General features: G+C 48.0%; 5 protein-coding genes across 5 annotated transcripts; 4 read left to right on the top strand and 1 right to left on the bottom strand.

The window, feature by feature from the left end:
* Positions 1 to 52: 52 nt before the first annotated feature.
* FOMMEDRAFT_78581 (uncharacterized protein) lies at positions 53 to 2,361 on the top strand (the record flags this gene model as incomplete). Its single annotated transcript, XM_007264245.1, has 7 exons — positions 53 to 353; positions 406 to 613; positions 668 to 867; positions 924 to 1,174; positions 1,224 to 1,293; positions 1,350 to 1,581; positions 1,629 to 2,361. The coding sequence occupies 7 exons, from the start codon at positions 53 to 55 to the stop codon at positions 2,359 to 2,361; spliced, it is 1,995 nt and encodes a 664-aa protein (XP_007264307.1).
* A 1,485-nt stretch (positions 2,362 to 3,846) lies between these two features.
* Positions 3,847 to 7,212, top strand: FOMMEDRAFT_104658 (uncharacterized protein; the record flags this gene model as incomplete). The annotated part of the gene is made up of 9 exons (XM_007264244.1): positions 3,847 to 4,080; positions 4,140 to 4,818; positions 4,881 to 5,546; positions 5,601 to 5,685; positions 5,745 to 5,836; positions 5,897 to 6,641; positions 6,704 to 6,815; positions 6,883 to 7,036; positions 7,134 to 7,212. 6 exons carry the CDS (start codon positions 3,847 to 3,849, stop codon positions 6,451 to 6,453), a joined length of 2,313 nt encoding a protein of 770 aa, XP_007264306.1. The 3' UTR covers positions 6,454 to 6,641; positions 6,704 to 6,815; positions 6,883 to 7,036; positions 7,134 to 7,212.
* A 1,053-nt stretch (positions 7,213 to 8,265) lies between these two features.
* FOMMEDRAFT_166422 (uncharacterized protein) lies at positions 8,266 to 12,754 on the top strand (the record flags this gene model as incomplete). The annotated part of the gene is made up of 10 exons (XM_007264243.1): positions 8,266 to 8,401; positions 8,473 to 8,562; positions 8,615 to 8,804; positions 8,871 to 9,032; positions 9,114 to 9,200; positions 9,242 to 9,474; positions 9,543 to 9,568; positions 9,625 to 9,678; positions 9,738 to 11,396; positions 11,454 to 12,754. 10 exons carry the CDS (start codon positions 8,266 to 8,268, stop codon positions 12,693 to 12,695), a joined length of 3,879 nt encoding a protein of 1,292 aa, XP_007264305.1. The 3' UTR covers positions 12,696 to 12,754.
* Positions 12,755 to 14,637: 1,883 nt separating this feature from the next.
* FOMMEDRAFT_153556 (uncharacterized protein) lies at positions 14,638 to 15,159 on the bottom strand (the record flags this gene model as incomplete). Its single annotated transcript, XM_007264242.1, has 1 exon — positions 14,638 to 15,159. One exon carries the CDS (start codon positions 15,157 to 15,159, stop codon positions 14,638 to 14,640), a length of 522 nt encoding a protein of 173 aa, XP_007264304.1.
* A 404-nt stretch (positions 15,160 to 15,563) lies between these two features.
* On the top strand, positions 15,564 to 17,937 carry FOMMEDRAFT_26901 (kinase-like protein; the record flags this gene model as incomplete). The annotated part of the gene is made up of 4 exons (XM_007264241.1): positions 15,564 to 16,791; positions 16,860 to 16,978; positions 17,043 to 17,208; positions 17,291 to 17,937. The coding sequence occupies 4 exons, from the start codon at positions 15,564 to 15,566 to the stop codon at positions 17,935 to 17,937; spliced, it is 2,160 nt and encodes a 719-aa protein (XP_007264303.1).
* Positions 17,938 to 19,549: the final 1,612 nt, after the last annotated feature.

The raw sequence follows: 19,549 nt of genomic DNA, 5'->3' as shown, positions 1-19,549 counted from the left end.
TTCTTTCCACTCTCGCGCGTCGAGGAAGACAAGCGCAAATGCGACCCCTACAATGGGCCCTCGGCCCTCTTTATCTTACGTTCCGCCACCCCAAGCACAAAAGGGACCACTTGCATTGAACAAATTCATCCTGTATGAAAATCGGACTCGGTTCTTCCTCGTTGCGTCCAATACGTCCGACTCACGCCACCGGATTATGAAGATCGATCGAACATCACAAGATCAACTGATCGTTCAGGAGGATGATACGATTTATACCGGCAGGCAGATGAGCAATGTGTTGAAGATGCTAGAAGACGGGAATAAGACGAGTGGTGGTTTAGGAAAAGCGAGAGTTATATTTGGTGTTGCGGGTATTTATTCAGTTCATAACCGAATTATATTGTTCCCTAACCTAAATTTCAGGCTTTATCAAGTTCACAGCTGGCTGGTACATGATTGTCATTTCTAAGCGTTCAGTTGTGGCATTGCTGGGAGGACACTATTTATACCACTGCGAGAACACCGACATGATACCCATCTGCTTTAACCAAAAGGTCGATAAGCCTGCGGAAGAGCAGCGCTTCATAAACACATTCAAGCAAGTTGATATGTCCAAGAACTTCTACTTCAGGTATGCTGGTAATTGATACGCAATCCAAGACGTAGAAACTGACTTTACATGAAGTTATACTTACGACTTGACGTCCACTCTTCAACGAAATTTGACGATGCCCGTTTCAGCTGAAGATTCTGATAAATGGACGTTCAACGACCGCTTTGCCTGGAACTACCATATGATTACAGCACCGTTCGCAAAGCGCGAAGAAGGACCTATAAAACCTCACTGGATCCTCCCTTTGGTACACGGTCATGTTGACCAAGCCAGTGCGTATTGCTCAGGTGTCTCTAGATAGAGGAATTCTTGGCTTATGCAGGCTTAGAGCTCACCGTCATGGGACGAGTGGTCTTCATCACGCTCATAGCCCGTCGATCTCGCCATTTCGCTGGTGCCCGATACTTGAAGCGCGGCGTTAATGACGAAGGCAATGTTGCAAATGAAGTGGAGACGGAGCAGATTGTCTCCGAGGCTCTGACTACGCCTTTTTATTTCCCCGCCCCGCGGGACCTCAACCCTGACCAGCCAAGGTCAAGCCGTCGAGCCCCGAGCCCGAAATACACTAGCTATGTGCAGGTAAGTCACGATATGATCTACTGCTTGGATTTCACTCATATTTCTCCAGTATCGTGGGAGTATTCCAGTGTATTGGACACAGGAAACGAACGCAATGACACCGAGGCCTCCGATTGATAGTACGTCCAAGAAACTCTTATCACCGGAAATAAATTACTGACTGATGCTCTTGAAGTCAGCGTCGTAGACCCTTTCTTCACGCCTGCAGCTTTACATTTCGACAACCTTTTTTATAGATATGGCACTCCAATCATGATCCTTAATCTCATCAAAAGGCGCGAACCAGTACCACGGGAGAGCAAACTGCTTGACGAGTACACTCAGTGTGTCCAGTATCTTAATCATTTTCTGCCAGAGGGCAAGAAGATGATTTACCGCGCTTGGGATATGTCGCGGGCATACAAGGAGTAAGCGATATCTGCATTTTCCGCTTTCCTATACTCACGCAAGACAGGAAAACGCAAGACGTTATTAGCTATCTAGAGGATATAGCAGAGGAGGCGATCCATTTGACAGGCTTCTTTCATTCTGGACCAGAGCCTGCGGCACATCAAATGCGAAACGACTTCATTCCGTATCGTTCAACGATTTCCTTGCAGAATGGTATTTGCCGCACAAATTGCGTTGACTGCCTTGATCGCACGAACGCCGCGCAGTTTGTATTCGGTAAACGCGTCCTCGGTCATCAACTATATGCGCTTGGGATAGTGGATAGCCCCAACCTTTCTTTTGATTCCGACGCTGTGAATATGTTGACTGAAATGTACCACGACCACGGAGATACACTCGCGCTACAGTATACGGGGAGCGCATTGGTGAACCGGGTGGAGACGTACCGAAGGATGCCGCACTGGAACAGCCACTCTCGAGATATCATCGAGAACATTCGTCGATTCTACACGAACGCGGTGTTAGACCCGGAAAAGCAAGCTGCTATCGATCTTTTCTTGGGTGTACAGAGCGAAAGGACGATAACGCATCCGCCAAAAAGGGGTGGGTATCGTGCGTGGTTTAATCCACTGCACCTAGAGCCTGCATACCGTTTAGAGGAGTGCGAAAAGGGATTGAAAGAGTTTGCGGAACATCGGGCGGATTTCTGGATCGAGTATTACCGACCGTTGTTATTCACTAGCTTAGGGAAGCACTTTGCGTATTCGATGAATAGTACCTTGAAGCTTCCAGGGTAGGTTGTCTTCCATTGATTGAAAAGACAAGTTTTTGGCTCACATTTCTTTAGGAAAACTGCGAAGGATATCATTCACAGTCCATTTAATGCAAATCATGCGATTATGCAACCTGGGTTCGTATTCATATTCTTTCGCGTCTGTTAAATGTTGACTGGATGACGGTCCTATATAGGCTTATGCAAGGCGTACGAAGATGGATGGGCGCGCAGCCTCCTTCGAGCCTTCACAAATCATACAGGAAGCCTGTGCATAAGCATGAAGCAAAACATGCAGCACGCGAGCCGGAGCCTGGAGAGAAGAATACAACTGAGTATATTGTACGTCAGCTCATGAACCCGAAGGTGTCGGACAATGAGTTAGAGCAGTACGAAGAGTACGTTATATCTCTCTTTCTTTCTTTTCCTTTTCCCTCGTCCTCAATTTGATATGTTCAGATACATAAACCAATATCAAACTCTGTTGGAAGAAGAGTCCAAGTATCCGTCACGACAGGAGCGCGAGGTGTATGCAAAGGCGGTGTTGACAGCTGCAGGTGATAGACCAGACTGGGACATCGCACCTCCGGACGAGGCCTTCGTGAGGCACGTGCAACTTGCGACCCCAAGTGTTGTTGATGTGCTCTTTCGTGAAAGCGTGGAGCCACATGGTCGACGAGAAACCGGTTTGGGAGGGGTCGTTGTCTCTGTCGGTGGTAGTGTTGGCAGCGGTGCTGGCGGTGCTGGACACATACCTGGTGGTACTGTTAGTACAACGGGAGGAACAGGAGGGACGTTTAATTATGAGAAATGGGTGCGAACGGGGACATCGAGGAAGGTTACTGGGGATTTTAGTTTGGCTATTACTGCGTGAATGTGCACACTTGTATCAGCATTGTATTACTGTATGCTTTGATACTGTATCATGATGTCCGTGTTGTATGGAATGTATTAATATTACATGTGTAAATTTAGATCTCCATTTCATCTGGCATATATGCGCGCACAGTGACGTCTAGTGCTATTTTCAGTTCTATTCAATGCTCCAATGATATCGTACGTACAAAGTAGTAGTACCTCCCGTTGCGACCGATCGGCCGGTCTCGAACAAAAGTGCTGCGCAGTATACCTCATGGCAGGCCAGATTGACCGTCCGCTGAATTTTACCGTGCCATTCGGTACCCTTAAATTGCTCGCTCGCAAGCTTTAGTATGCCTGAAGCTCTTATCCCCAATTTATCCCATGATTTTCCAACTGAATCTTTTTAAATTATATTTACGGTATACGTGCCTGATCTAATTATAATAAGCTTCAGGCGCTAAGGAACCATAAATGTACGTCATAAGTCTGTCTCATGTATCCACTCTAAGGACTGCGGTGCATTAGTGCGTCCCACTGTAATGATGGCATGGTATATATCCCAGGTTGCCTAGGTCCACTCAATACTGCTTTACGTTTCTCCTCCTCCATAGTCAAGACCGGTAACACCAATTACAGTACGGAGACAAGGATGACAACTGAACATGTCGTCGACCTGTGCCAGTCTGCACCGACCATTGCTGAAGAGCTCGCAAAAGACCCGAGCAGAGCTGCGAGCGATGTCATAAAGGGTTTAAGAAAGGAATGGAAGGATAAACGTGGCAAGAATGGGAGCAAGTCTGGGGAGAGGAAAGAGCAGGATAGATTAGATAGGGCTGCTTCGTGCGGAAAGTTTCCTAACAGACCATCTGACTTATTCCTTGAAGTGCGTCTTACTCCCTTTCCTACTTGTTATCTTCAATATATTAAAATGATCATGACCAGGTATATGCTGACGTTCTCGACTCCATCTCTAATGACCCTTTTGCCAACCTCGTCTCACCCTCACTCATCGGCTCCTCAGGAGTCATCCCACTCTCCATCATATCCGTCATACCAGACATAATGCGTCATTACGCAGATCTCATAGCTCGTGCCCATCACGAGGTGTTTCTCGCGACGAACTACTGGGAAGACTCTCACTCCGCTAGCCTCGTATCTGATGCACTTCGTGCATTGTCAAAGAGGTGCATTGAGGAAGGGAGGAAGGACGAGCAGAAAGTAGTAGTGAAGTTGGTGTACGACCGTGGAACGCCAGAACAGCTCTTTCAGAACCACGCTGCTGTGCCAACCAATAAATGGGAGAGCGTCGGTCTCCCGCGTGTCGAAGACCTTAGCGGTCTACGAATGGAAGTGCTGAATTACCACCGTCCACCGCTCGGGACGTTCCATGCGAAATATATCGTGGTTGATCGGAAAGTTGCTTGCGTGAATAGCAATAATATTCAGGACCGGCCGAACGTTGAGATGTGTGTACATTTCGAGGGCCCGATTGTTGAGAGCTTTTACGATGCGGGGTTGTTTTCTTGGGCCAATAAGATGGAACCATCATTGCCGCTTCTCGCACACCCACCACCTCAGAGGGATGATTATAAGTTCGGAGAGGAGAACGAACACTTGAAGTGTATGCTTGCGTTGTTATCCTCTTTTCTTCCCGATAGTTAATCCATCACTTTCCCCCCGTAGACATTGATACGCAGTATGCGGGAGTAGCTGCGCGTGCGCTCCTCGCGAAGCAATACGAACGCGAGGCACAAGAAGTCGAAGGTCCAGGCAAAGATAAGCGGGGCGCTACCCAACGCGCAGACGGATCAATCGTCGGACATGTCGTGCGCGCTGCCGCCGGAATTCACGGTGGTGATACGGGTGTGCATGGTAAAGACGAGCTAGTGGCGGAGCATCCGGCAATGAACTTCCCGGATGGTTCGAGCGCAAATAACAATGACGCATCCGAAGCAGATGAAGATTTGGAGAAGAGACAGGATAGGGAAAGGAACATCGAAGACGGTGATAAGGATACCAGAGAAAGCGACAAGCAGGAACCGGACCTAGAGGAACGGCAAGCCAGACCGATGGCCACTTCGAACACACAAGGAACAACCAACGATGTATCTAACCAGTCGACTCTCGACCGTGTTACTGATGGTCCTGAGATTCTCAAATCAGAAGAAACTAGCTCCAGTACAAGTTCGAGACGTGTAGAAGCCATCACGAAACACCTTAACGCTGCGACTCTCCATGAACAGGGTACGGCAGATGATGACGAGAGTATGGACGAGTTTCGACCTCATGTTATGCATGCCTCACACAGACCTGTCCCAATGGCAATGGTGAACCGTGCACCGAAAGGGAGTGAGTTCTTCTCCATCTAGCCTTAAATCTTTATTCTGATATATGCAACTTCAGCACCTGGCCACGAAAGCGTGGACGAGATACCACAGAACGTGGCATGGATCAGTTTGTTCAAGCACGCGAAAGAGTCAATTTTCATGTGCGTCATTCCTGTGTCCATTCGCTAGATTTCCGACACGTACTGACATTTTACCACAGCCAATCACCAACGTTCAACGCCGCCCCGGTCATCCCGGCCACTCTCGATGCTTGTCGGCGAGGCGTACAAGTTACGTTGTACCTGGACCTTGGTTCGTGCTATTTTCGCCAACAATGCATCTTCGATTAATACTGAATCCTTGATTGGTCAGGTTTCAATGACCTTGGTGAGATGATACCATTCCAGGGAGGGACAAACGAGCAAGTCGTGCATAGCATGTACAACACGCTCAATAAGGAGGGCAAACAGGAGAACTTGAAAGTTTACTGGTACACAGCAAAGGACCAGAAAGAACCAATGAGCGCAACAAGGAAGTCGAGAAATTGCCACGGTAAGACCGTCGTCCTTCCGTCGTTTCCACATAGTAACAAATTGCATTTTGTCTTGGAAGTTAAATTTATGTCCGTCGATTCGCAAGTTGTGATGCTTGGAAACGGGAATCAAGACACGCAATCATGGTTCCACAGCCAGGAAATCAACGTTCTGATCGATTCTGCGGAACTCGCTCGTGAATGGATTATAGCGCTCAATGCGAATCAGAATACAGAGAAATTTGGGTTGGTGGATGCAAAAGACGGGGTTTGGCGAGCTGCAGATGGGTCGGGGAGGGTCGTAGAGTCGAGCGGAGTTAAACAGAGCGGGCCCTTTGGTGGGCTGAAGGGCATTGCTGGCGCTATTAGGAGGGTGAGGGGTACGGGCGGGTTTTAAATGAGTATGGTATGGGCTACTTTGATGGACAAAAAAATACGTCTTGATACCCGAAGAGGATTTTATCGTAGATTCAACCTTGTAAACTAAAGAGTCGTTCCTTCGTCAACGTGCAAGAACTTAACAATGTCTGTTCGAGATCCAAGATAAGGTTTATTTGCGATAAAGGTCTAAGCCTCGCTGGAATCCTGTAAATGTAGCATGCGTGTTACGACTTTGTTGGGTATTCAGTGAAGTCTGGAGAACGTACCACCGTTTCCAGGATTTTTGAGGTGCTCAACAGAGCGGAATCCAATCTTCATTAGCACCCCTTCGAAGTCAGATGGACGAAGCCGGAGTAATTCCGCATTCTTTCTGAGTTTCTATTCACGAGAACGAATAGACCATCAGATACTTAGGATTAGAATGATAGAAATGAAAGAGTCATACAGGATCCATTCGCTTTGCCTTATGGTATGATTCCCATTCTTGGGGTTCCAGTATGAAGGAACCCCCAGTTCTCAGGACAGAAAACGCCCTTTGGAAAAATGCGAGTATGCCATCATCTCCGCCGTTGAGATGGATCCATTTCGAGATTGATAATCTTCATCCGGCATTTTCATTCGATATTTTCATTACGAAGATTGATGAACAAATAATATAAGGCAGGAGATACGAGACAAAGGAGCATCCACACTTACGCTAGGACGGCGTCGTACCCATCTCGGTCTTCAACCGCTCCATCCTTAGGCCAATCAGTGCATCGGAAGACTACATTGTGTGGGAAGTGTATTCGTTCTTCTATTGAGTCAGCAGGCGGTATGGGAAGAGAACCGAACATGTGCTCGAATGCTATGGGAAACAAACGCTTTGCTTCGTAGTTTTCTTCGCCTGATGCTTTCGAGTCATGAGTGGATTCTAGTTTCTTGAGAGGTAGATGAGTATGTGTGGGGTCGAGAGTGGGATATTCCGGCGATTGGCTCCAGACCGTGCGGCGTCGCTTCCAGGCGGAGCGTATTAGGCTGTCGTCAATATCTACGCCTACAACTTCCCTTGCGCCGAGATGTTGTGCTATTACATTTAGCTGGAGTCAGCATTTCTATCTCAGTAACATTGAGGACAGAGAGAAGATTACCGATTTCGCATGTCACCCAGCCCTCATTACACCCGACGTCGAGCACGCGTGCGCCATTGAATACGTCCTTTGCTATTAATGAGAGCCGCGAGTCACAAAATGAAGGGCGTTTGGTGTAATACCTTCATTTCCGACGGAAGAAGCATCACAGTGATGAGAAAGATAAGCAGTATGAGATATGAGCAGACCGATTCTTGACAGTAAGTTTACTGAGATACTCACGAACCCGCGATAGTTTCCGTGTATTGGAATCGAAGTCGAGTCGGTCATAGATGAAAGTTGCAAGTGACAACGATGATAGATAGTGATACATGCATTGATACGATCCAAGGGCATGAATACGATCACGTGGTAACCATTGCATAAATAGAAATAACTATGAAATATACACGACCAATGATGTGTTGATGGTACCCTACGTTTATGCTTCCCATAAAAAGTGCCTTCTTCGAGCCTCTGCACAATATTATCCTCGGTCATAAAGGATCTGTATGAACTGCCGGATCGGCTCGGCAAAGCGACCTGGAGCGATGTGCGAGATCGCCTGCACTGCACCATCATGATCATCAATTCGTTTTATGAAGGCTGTGGGGACCATCCAAAAGCATCGGATTAACTATCTCTCTATACACTAGGCACCGACACTTTTTCATAAACCAATGGACCTGTTCATGTCGAAAACTTGGCTGATACGCACAATGATGGGCGGCTTCTCGTGCATTGACTATAACGTAACTGGGCATGGTGGTGTCTTCTGCCTCCGTATCGGAGCCAAGATACCAGGGTCAATCGCTTTAGCCTTCTGGAGCATACCAGTTCATCTCACTTGTTGTGGTACGGTAACCTCCTTGGGCTTCCTTGCTTCGTTCATTGATGCCCTCTGACGAATTGCCTATGCGATTTAGACGGCAAGAATGTGTCTACCGACTTACAAACGGCGATTTGGAAGACGCGATTTATCAACTCCTCGCTTATTACTCCTCGCTTTACTTGCGGTGTATCATTTCGAAGCCCCCGAGTGAGTATGAGCCTTGGTCGGCGCTTTAGCGGATTGCGACTACACGCACTTTATCACCGAAGTCGCGTTTTGGAAGGCGAAAAAACGTACAGTGGCGATGACATCTTGCGCGTCTCATCTATCCACTGATACCAGGGGTGAACGGTCACTCAGTGTATCACGCGCTGTCGGGGCCGTTCCGACATTTGTTTTGTTCTGTCACAACTTCGGCCCCTATCGGTGGTCTTGTAACCTGTGATTTGATCATGGTTGATTCTGAATTACGATGCTCCAAATACCATGCAGGGCTGCAGGGGACATTGGAATGCAGCTGGAGTGTCCCGGTCCCGAAGGTCCGTTTCCAAGCAGTGAACCAGTGCACCAACGGGTGAAACTCGCCCATTCCGCGTCCTTCGGGATGCCGTCGAATTTAGTCATAGGCCGATGCTGTCATGAAGCGACGTCAAAGTTTTGCAAAGGAAAGCTCATCAATCTCGGAGGTGACATGATACTGTAATGCAGTCTGCCCTGGTTCGTTTTGTTCTGCAGGGCGAGTGGAGAAGGCTGTCGTGGATTGCGCTCATGCGGGATAGATCATCAAGATGATTGTGATGAACTATCGCTTGAAATGCATTGGTCGGCGTAACCTGTGACTCTCTCACCCTCACATCCGGAAGCCCGTTGCCATGTGAAGCGTCGCAGGCATTCAGCCACCTTGGTCTTATTTTCAGCGAGATAGGATCATGCACTATCGACGCAATACGCTTCTTTATTCAATGCGCGGCTGCAGTGAGTTCAAAAACCAGCGTCCGCATTTGTAATGCTTTCCTAATGCGGACAACGTGGCACTTTCGCGCGAATGAAACGCGGGTATCTCCAAGGAGAAACTACACGATCTCACCTATCCGGCGTACGTCTATTAAACATGATCATATTTAAAGGAACTCTTGCAGGCACCCGCTGCGGTCGCGCCTAAAGACCCCGCTCTTGTTCTGGTCGTCGCTGTATGTACTGCTCGGTCGTGCGATCCTAACTCTGTTGATCGTCGTCCCGCCGACAGTCACTGATACTCCCCGCTATAGGACGGCCCAGCACACCCTCTAATCTTCCCAGCGTGAGTCGAGCAGAAGATTGTTGCTCGGAGAGATGTATCATGATAGCACGTTCAATCAGGCAACGTCGGCCTCATCAGTCGTCGCAGTTATGGCTAGCTTAGATCCTCAGCAGGACATAAACCCCAGAACAAGGCATCTGCGCTCCGATTTCACTTCACGCTCTCTGTCGCACATCCCTCGCTTTCACGACAGCCACAGACAAACCAGATCCGAAAATAATTCCATAACATCCAAAGAAGAGATGATTGCGCTCCTTAGATCGCACAGTCGATCTACTACATCGTCTTCACCAAAATCGAGCACGAGCAGCTGTCAGTCGCATCTCACCTACACAGCTATTTCTCCTCGTGTCTTAGCTGGGGCACCAGTTACGACAACAAGCAAGCCACCTGTTCAGAGTTCAAGTGCAACGTCTGGGGGCACCTTGGCTGACGCATCAGTCGCGTCGACTAACACGCTTTCTCCACGGGAACGCAGGAAACTCTTACGTTCGGCACGTAAAGTCGGCAGTATTCTCGGTGAAACTCCCGTATTGTGTGCTTCTCCTGATACGTCGAGTTCGCCCCTCCGTGCCATGAGGTCTACAGAGTTTGGCACCCTTACGCCCTCTCCACATTCAGTTGGTAGCAATGTTGGTCTCCGAAGAAGTAATAGTATGAGCACTCAGACACGGTCGAGTCAAGCGACGAAAAAGGAGGCCGTAACGCGTGATGGCGTCGGAAGCGTCCATGATCGCTCTACGACGCCTTTGCGAGCACCCGGCCGGACACCACCCGTGCTGAAAGTAGATTGCGCTTTAACCTCGGGAACGAATAAGCGGTCATTGCAAGGCTCGTTAGATGAAGCAACTCCTGATGCAGACACCCACTCTTTCGTCTCGACGACCACGACAACCACCATGGCAAGCGATTTGTTCAGTCCGACCACTCGGCGAAGTCCGATCTCTCCCATCCCAGCTCGGTTAGCAAGCGAGGCAAGTAGCCGGGACAAAATGCTCGAGGTACGTCGATCGAAGGTTGCGAAGCTTTCTCGCCATCTTGGCGAGCATGTACCACCAGAGCTCGTGTTCCCTGACGAATCGACGGAGCCCTTCGTGCTTGTATCTTACGAGACAACACCACCAAACTCTGCAATCAAAAGAAGGGCGTCGGAAAAGAAGGTGATCGAACCACCAACGCGTTCTTCGAGCTTGCGGAGGCGAAGGCGCAAGAGTCTGCAACTCGATCTGACTGAAAGCTCGACTTCGTCTGGGTCTGCTCCGTCTACTAGTTCGTCTGGCGTGATGAGCCCAATAGGCTCTGCGCCATCAAGGTATAAGCCTACCCGCACTTTGACGCGCAGTCGCTCTGTGCGATCACGGACACGGAAATATTCGTCCTCAGCTATCTCCCGCTCATCCACGACCTTGGAGTCAGAAAACGTTCGTATATATCCTGCGTCGGCACCAGCCATCCAGACAGTGCACGAGACGGTAAACGGTCCAGCTGTGGAGGAGCTACAGAGTATAGTCACGGAAGGGAAGGACGATAAGGCCGATCAGCTCAACCAGACAGAAGATCGTATTCCTTTAAGCGATGCGCAGAAGGCGATCAATGTACGTCGTGCACAGAAGATGTTAAGCGTGTTTGGAGAAGCACCGCCGAATTCATTGCTGCCTGTGCACCCGAACTGCGAATCGCCTGTTGTATTTAATCGGTCGCCATTAGGAGGGCGATTCGTGAGTATTCGTTCGCCAACTGGGATAGAAATGTCATACTAATTTCCTTGGGTATAGAAGAGGCATTCCATTTGTTCTATAATGACTTCAGGCTCGTCATTTATAGACGTACGTGAATCGGCAACATTCGATTCCCCCATTTCACCCATGACGCCGAGGCCGAGGGACTCAATCGTTGGACCGAGTGAGACAACTGCTCGAACTCCGAGTTCGAAAGACGGGCTCAAGGTGCCCGTGCCACTATCTCCGCGTCGACGCGCCTCATTATCAGCGCTTCCACAAACCCCGCCTCCTTTTTCACAGTATTTTGAGCCAACAACGCCCCCCTCGTCCACTCCCATTCGTCACGAGCCTTATAGTCAGTCATCCAACGTGCCGAAGTCGTCTCGTCCATCGCGTGCAAAAACTTCGCCTTCAACTTCTTCAACTTCTGCCTCACCAGCAACGCCGAGTTCGCAACAGGATCCCGGTGCAGTCTTCCGTGAGCGTCGTCAACGTGCGGCAAAGCTTGCGCGGTTCTTCGGTGTTGGGTATGGTGACCTTTTCCCTGTTACTGCTGGCATAGAGGAAGACGCGAGGCTATCATCAAGCTCCTTTGACACGATTCGTAGTCTTAAACGGGAATTTGTCGAAAAGGGTAACGATAGCAAGATTACACGAGTAAGCGTGACCGTACAACGAGAGGTGGATGCTGGTCGGCCGTTAACGGCGCCATCAACATCCACGCCTCTGGAAAGGGGGGAAGATGTTAAGAGACCTTCAACAGCCTTGTCAATGACGAGCGAATCCGGCCCAGGACTGCCGGAACTGATAAAGATGACGACAACGACGACAACGAATGACTGGGACAATGGGATTGCTTCAACAGGATGTTATGGGAGCCTCGGCTTCGGGACGGGCCTCACAGTCCCTCGGAGCCCAGGCTTGCGCCGTCGTCGGGATGTTAACAATAATACTGGTACAAAGCAGAGCAGTTTCGGCTTGGGCATGGGTGCTCTTGTGAGTTTCAGTCTCGGCAGGCAGTCGCGTGGACGGGGAGATGCATCCGTACGCAGCAATGGAGGCTTTACATTGGGGCGAAAGAACTCAACACGATCCACGACGCCGGTAGCTCCTGGAGCCCGTGCGCTAACGATTGGAGATCGTAGATCCATTTTGGCAAGGTCTCTCGTTGGACCTCACGAAAGCGTGCTTGCCGGTAGTGTGAAAAAGTCTGAGCGAGAGCCTGCTTTAGTTACCGTTGGAGAGAAGGTCGCTGACATGAACGAGGTCATGAGCAAGTTGCGTGTGTTGCGCTAATATATGACTCCATCTCTCTTCCTTTTCCGTTTACTTTACCGTGAAGGTTGAATGATCACCCCCCATCCCCATCACATCGAAAATTATTCTCACTTCTTTACTTCTACGTTTTTCTCGATCCTGATATTTTTGATCCTCGTGCGTATTTGTTGTACAGTAAGCTGTACAACATCTACCATTTCTTAACGTCACTCTACACGTACGTTGCATCTCGAAATATAGTTAATTCTGTATTTCTTTATCCTCACAAGGCGTACACTCTCATTCTTAATTTAATTTAGTTGTGGCGTTAATTTCACGGACACTCTACGACTTCTCTACCACTGGACAATCATGCATATATGCACAGCTTTATTGATTTATATCAGTGTCCGACTGTACAGAGTTTGTTACGTATGGTGCAGTTCATAGTCAGCACCACACACATAGTCGTTTTCCACACCTCCTCATCTCAATCAACATATTTCCTAATGGGAAAGAATATATGTTGTACAAGTGCCTGTCTCCGAACTTTCGCCTCGGATTGACGCCTCCTTGCCAGGATACAATCTGCACTAGCATCGGTTGTCGATTTTTACCGTTGCATGACTTTAATTTTCGGTGCACAGTGTCTTGGAAAGGGGAAAGGGATTATGTCAAATTCATTACACTAATACTACTTTAGGTTTGTTGTGGATTTGAGTGTTGACCTACATGTGTAGCTGATAACTGTACTCCTTTAGCAAATTTCATCCTATAGAGTCTTGAGCACAGCTGGGTTACATGAGACTTAATTAATTTTTTACTTTTACAATTTACTAATAATCTGATACAACTATTTTTATCAAATTAATATAAATAGAGTCAAATAATGAGTAGAATTTTAATAAAAATTTTAATCATTTTATTCTCTACTATTAATGTTTATATATTTAGTAAGTTCTTAACAAGAACTACAACTGTTAAGATTCTTAGATTTAGTATTTTACTACCTATTTATAAGTGTTGACTTTATTTGTAAACAATTATTTAAGTTAGTATATATTTTTACTATTACTTTAAAAGTTTATACTAATAATTCCTCTTATTAAGTATTGAAATATATAACTAGGTATGCATATTAGTATTGACTTTATTTTTTTAAACTTAAGCAAAAGAAGAAAATTAATAACACTAAAACAAGTAAAGATTACAACAAATTTTGTAATACATATAACAAGTAGAAACTATAAGAGAATCTTACTATGTATTCTTTCTCTGACAAGACAGAATATAAAAATGTTTTTCTACAGTATGTGTTTCCTCATTTATAATATATGTTTACTACAGTCTTTAATATTTATTCTAGTTACTGTCAGTTGTATATAACCTTATGAATAATCCATGTTACAAATTAGCTAGTTTTAGTTAGAGACCTTTGTTTACTTGTTGATTCTTTGACAATGGAATATTAAGGATAAATTTTGCACTCGGATTTACATCTTTAATTAGATCTGCCGTACAAGCAAGAGAGGCTATGTTAATACATATTTCTGTCGGAGGCAACGTTTTCATATTTAGAAATTGTATAATTATGGATGGATCTTCAGCACTAAATACTTGCTTGGCATTGTAATAAAAAGAACGTGGGTTCGACCGTTATGCTGGCATGCTTAGAATTTTTTTGGAGCTAGGACGTTGTTGAAGGTGGCAGCTTCGTTTACGTGAGTCGGACTGAGAAAGAATCCTCCGTGAATTCCGTGTAGTCTAGAATCAAAGACGAAAGAAGACATAGCGCATATATACAGATTCCAGAAGGTTAAAAGTTTATGTCTTCTCATTACAAGTGAGGACATTATTGTCGAGTGGACGGACAACTTGTTCTCCAATGGTCAGATGACGGAATGAGGTGTGGGCACTGAAGGATGTGAGACAAATGCAAGAGAAAATGAGTGTTTATGAGTGTCCCGTGTTTGTGAATATATTATTGTGTGAGTGCGCCTGTTCTTGGCTGGCGCGAGAACCCACGGTTGGGGGAGAAACGAACTTGGTGGAGAGGCCAAGCATGAGACATTTTCTTTAGGTGTCCCTGTCTGAGGAAAGCAAATAAGGCCAACACGAAGGATATTTGCTTGATGATGAGGTTGTGAAACAGGGATATATATTGAAGGAGTTGAGATCCGGCGAGTGGGGAGTTCCGTGGGCCAATTGGAGGGCCAGCATTACGAACGAGGACAAAGCCAGCAGATGATAGCATCACAGAAATCCAGATAACTAAAAGGCTAAGCGGGTAAATATAATGAATGAAGCTGCTGGCAGCTGGACAAAGGCAGGCAACGAGATCGATTGGGGTTGAGTGAATGAATTGGAGTGTGCGGACCGAGTTTGCGTCCGTGTCGGGGACGCGTGTAGCACGTGTTGCGCGTGGTGAAAACTGAGAGATGGTGGTGGCCGGAGCTGGCGATCGACAACACGAGCAGCGACGAGAACGAAGATATTCTACCATCTGGGCAGAGCAGACAGATTTGCCTACATTGAGCGAGAGCTGTGGGAGGATTAGGCAGGTCTGCCTTGTTGAGGATCCAGACACGCACAGCCTATAATAACCGAGCACAACAACCCTGCGCCTCTCCAGGTAGCTTGCTCGCTGCGACTTGCATAACTGACCGCTGCGCCGAACTCGAACGTAAGTTTGCTAGTTATCACCGTCCAGGACAAAGGGACGGCAAGGGGAAGAAGAGAAGAGGCGTGCCGCTGGGAGCTATAGGCGGTGCTGGGTGTTGTATTGTTTTTGCTTATCTGTGAGTTGTGGGTCCTGCTTATCTCTGCCAACCGGAGGGCGAGCTGAGCTGAACGCGGGGTGGCAGTTCCAGTGATTTCCACTTTAATTACTCAAATTCGCCGCGAAACATGTCGCACGAGTCTGATTACGACTCTTCGTCCCACTCCCTCATGACAGAAGACGAGGAGGACTGGGAGGACTATGTCAAGGGCGGATACCATCCTGTCCATATTGGCGACACCTTCTCCGACGGTCGCTACGTCGTCGTACGCAAACTCGGCTGGGGCCACTTCTCCACGGTCTGGCTTGCACGCGACACCCGCTTCAACCGCCACGTCGCCCTCAAGGTCGTCAAATCGGCCCCGCGCTATACGGAGACCGCCCTCGACGAGATCAAGCTCCTCCAGCGCATCATCTCCTCCGACCCCACCCATCCCGGCCGTAGGCATGTCATCGCCTTCCTCGACCATTTCCGCCATCGCGGACCCAACGGAACACATGTCTGCATGGTCTTCGAGGTGCTCGGCGAGAACCTCCTCGGCCTCATCCGCCGTCACCAAAACAAGGGTGTGCCCCTCCACCTCGTCAAACAGATCTCAAAGCAGATCCTGCTAGGACTTGATTATATGCACCGCTCTTGCGGCATGATTCACACAGATCTTAAGCCCGAAAACGTGCTTATATGCATTGATAATGTAGAGGATATCATTCAGACAGAGCTTGCCAACCCTGCCTCCGGACCCGCTCCAACGAAGCTCATCGGTGTCCCGCCATCGCGTGGGCGAGGCGGGAACCAAACACCGCGCTCAGAGTCCGTTTTCATCACTGGCTCGCAACCCTTGCCCTCGCCCTCGAGTTCGTATGGCTCGAGTCCTATGCTCGATAGATGGCAGTTCGGCATGACGAAGCTCGACAGCGACGCCGATGACCAGAGCTCCGGCAAGGGGAAGAGCAAGAGCGTCGAAGGCACAACGGGAGAGGGGGACGAAGCGCGCACGGCTGGCCCGGGGCGCTCGGACTCGACAGACAAGACCGCCGACGCTATCGCCTCGGTATCGCTCAACACGCCTGCAAAGCCTGGCCCAGGACCATCACTGCTGTCACAGCAGGCACCTACGCCAGGTTCTGCAGGTCAACGCACCGGCGAACGAGCAGACCCGATGGCGGTCTCCGGTAGCATAACGGAAGCAACAGGGGACGGCGTTCCGTTATCTACAAGTGCGATGTCTGTCGATGCCTACTCCCGACAATCGACGTTGGACTCTGCGTCAACGAGCGAATCGCAAGCATCGGGCATGCAGGAATTAATGAATGCGACTGAACGGATCACAGTTAAGATAGCTGATCTAGGGAATGGTGAGGAACTTTTAGAATGTTTTGTCTCCTGTCTTAGGGCGCTATAATAAGAGCATTTCCCCTCATAGCAACGTGGATTGAACATCATTTTACGGACGATATCCAGACTAGACAATACCGGTGCCCAGAGGTTATCCTCGGGGCCAAATGGGGACCTAGTGCGGACGTATGGAGTGTGGCTTGCATGGTACGTACAAAGACATTTGTCGGTCGATTATGTACAGCGCCCAACGGATTTTCACACACACTAGATTTTTGAGCTTATCACTGGTGGAGACTACTTATTTGATCCCGCTTCGGGGTCCCGATACAGCAAAGATGATGACCATATCGCACAAATCATAGAGCTCATTGGGGAATTTCCAAAAAGTATAGCGTTCTCTGGCAAATACAGCTCAGAGTTCTTCAACCGAAAAGGTCCGTTCTTTGTCTTTGAGTAATGAGCATCCCCCTCTCATCTAATTCTCTTCTAAATTGATCTATTCCTTCTCTGCTTTAGGCGAATTGCGCCACATTCAGAAGTTGCGTTTCTGGCCGTTGGAAGCGGTATTGCACGATAAATATTTGCTTCCGAAGGAACAAGCAGACGAGATTGCTTCGTTCCTAACTCCCATGTTACGCTTGCACCCAGACAAGCGTGGGAGTGCTGCAGAGCTCGTGCATCACTCGTGGCTAGACGGTGTACTCGTGCAAGGTGAGGTTGAGATGATCCGGCAGGCAGAGGAAGAAGATCTTCGACGACGCGCAGCTGCTGCGCAGCAACAGCAGGCGCAAGGTGGAGCTGGCAGTGGTATGGTGAGAAGTATAAGTGCGGCTGTTGGGAGCGAAGGACGTGCACGTCTTGCATTGGCAAATGAAAGGCAGCAGATTGAGGAGTTGCACGATGCGGATGCCTTGAAACCTGTTGATGAGGTGTTCGCGCCGGAAGACGCGGTGGAAGGACAGCCATCAGCTATCGTCACTTCGTCGAGCAGTCAGAAAGAAAATCAGAATCAGAACCAACGACAAAGCCAGAATAACGCACATCCACATGCCCCGTCGGGTGGACCTCCGCATGGATCTGGGCACAAGCACACGGGGTCGAAGTCGGGCCCTTCTGTTCGTATTGACACGAGTGGGAAGGGTGGTGGTAAGAAACGGGAATGAGGTTTGCTGAATGTGCGTTTGTGCCGAACTATATCATACTTGCCCTGGCTGAGTGGACTGTGGCGCTGGGTGTGGTGGCTGTAGGTTGGGTTTGATTTTTTTCCTGCTTATTTCTTTGCAGTTTTTCGCATCACCTCGCGTCTCCTATCAACTCATCGGAACTAAATATCCACAGTCTGCGCATATATTCACCTGTCACTCGCCATCCACATAAGTAGCACACCAAGATCAGCATCCTCTATTCCTTCTTTTTCCTTACTCTAGGTTTGCTTACGCAAACCATCTTCTCGCTTTCTTCTTTCCCCACGTTCTCCATCTTTCTCCTTTTCCATCTACTCGTTTCCCTTTTCCTGACTCGTTCTGGTACGTAACTGTCGACGATGCTCTCGCACACGCTGCTTTCATGCCTTTATCCCTCTCATCACTTCCGTTTCCGCCTCGCCGTATTATTGATTCCCTTCCTCGCTTGTATCCTGCCTGTGATTGGCTCCCTATATCACTATCACACTACAGCATACCATACTTCCTACTCAACCTTTCTTCTCGCTCTACCCTCACCTACTTATAGCCACACTCATCTATCCATTTACACCCACATCCATCTGGTTGGTTGGTCTGCTGTTGTTGCAACGCGTCCACGGTAAAGAAAGAATGTAATGTAGGTCAATAGATGAAAAGTTTGTTTTCTTGTTTCTTGTGTTATCCAGAATTTTAGTGGTGTATTGTGGATTTGCTTTGAGAATGTGTGTAAAGTATCGTCAGAAACAAGTGCTTTGATGGACATCGATCTTTTCCTGTCTTTGTGTGTGTAAAAGATTCGTTACTAATTAAGCAGTACAATATGGAGCTGCGGCTAGGCTGGTCTTCAGTGACGGCTATTAACTTTTTGATTAGAAATAAGTGACCGTCCAATTTGCCATTTATTCATTCATTTTTTGATTCGCCTTCGAATACGTAAAAAGCATTGTAATTATCGATGACGAAGCACTTGGAAGTCTTCTTTCCTTCCACCTATAGCAAATGACAACCGCTGATGAGAGTGAGTTTATTTCTGATTTCTCTTGGCAGCACCGCAACTTATTGAGGGCATTTTATGTCTTTGGTTAGAAGGTGAGATGCCGGTTCTCTGAAGTGTTTTCTACGTCCTAATCCCTCGCAGACGGAATACCGATAGAACGAATAAATTGGAATTTAGGGAACCTGTTTAGGAATTGGGCTACATACATGCGGGAAAAGATACAGAAATGGGAATACATGCGGTTAAACAATGAGTGACGTGTATATATTGCTAGTTAGACCTTGTGAGGAATTCGGAACTAAAACTTAACACCGAGCCAGGACGAGAGACGGAGTTATTATCGTATATCATGTCCATCTCCGTCTTAAATTCGGTAGGTGTATAACTCAGCTCGGATAGACTGAGCAGAGGAGACGATACGTTTGACATTGGTGGCGAAGGCGGATGCGATTGCGATTCAGCGGATGCACATGCGGCTTGAAACGATGCTGAGAAATCCAGTGTTGGAAGAACGACAGACGCTGCTGGGTCGACCTCCGGTGTTGTGGGTCTGGGATTGTCCTCGTCATCCTTTATCTCGACTAACCGACACCA

Source organism: Fomitiporia mediterranea, assembly GCF_000271605.1.
Source record: "Fomitiporia mediterranea MF3/22 unplaced genomic scaffold FOMMEscaffold_3, whole genome shotgun sequence".
Lineage (NCBI taxonomy): Eukaryota > Fungi > Basidiomycota > Agaricomycetes > Hymenochaetales > Hymenochaetaceae > Fomitiporia > Fomitiporia mediterranea.
Note: the sequence above shows the minus strand (reverse complement) of the source record. Positions and strands in the feature narration are given on the sequence as shown.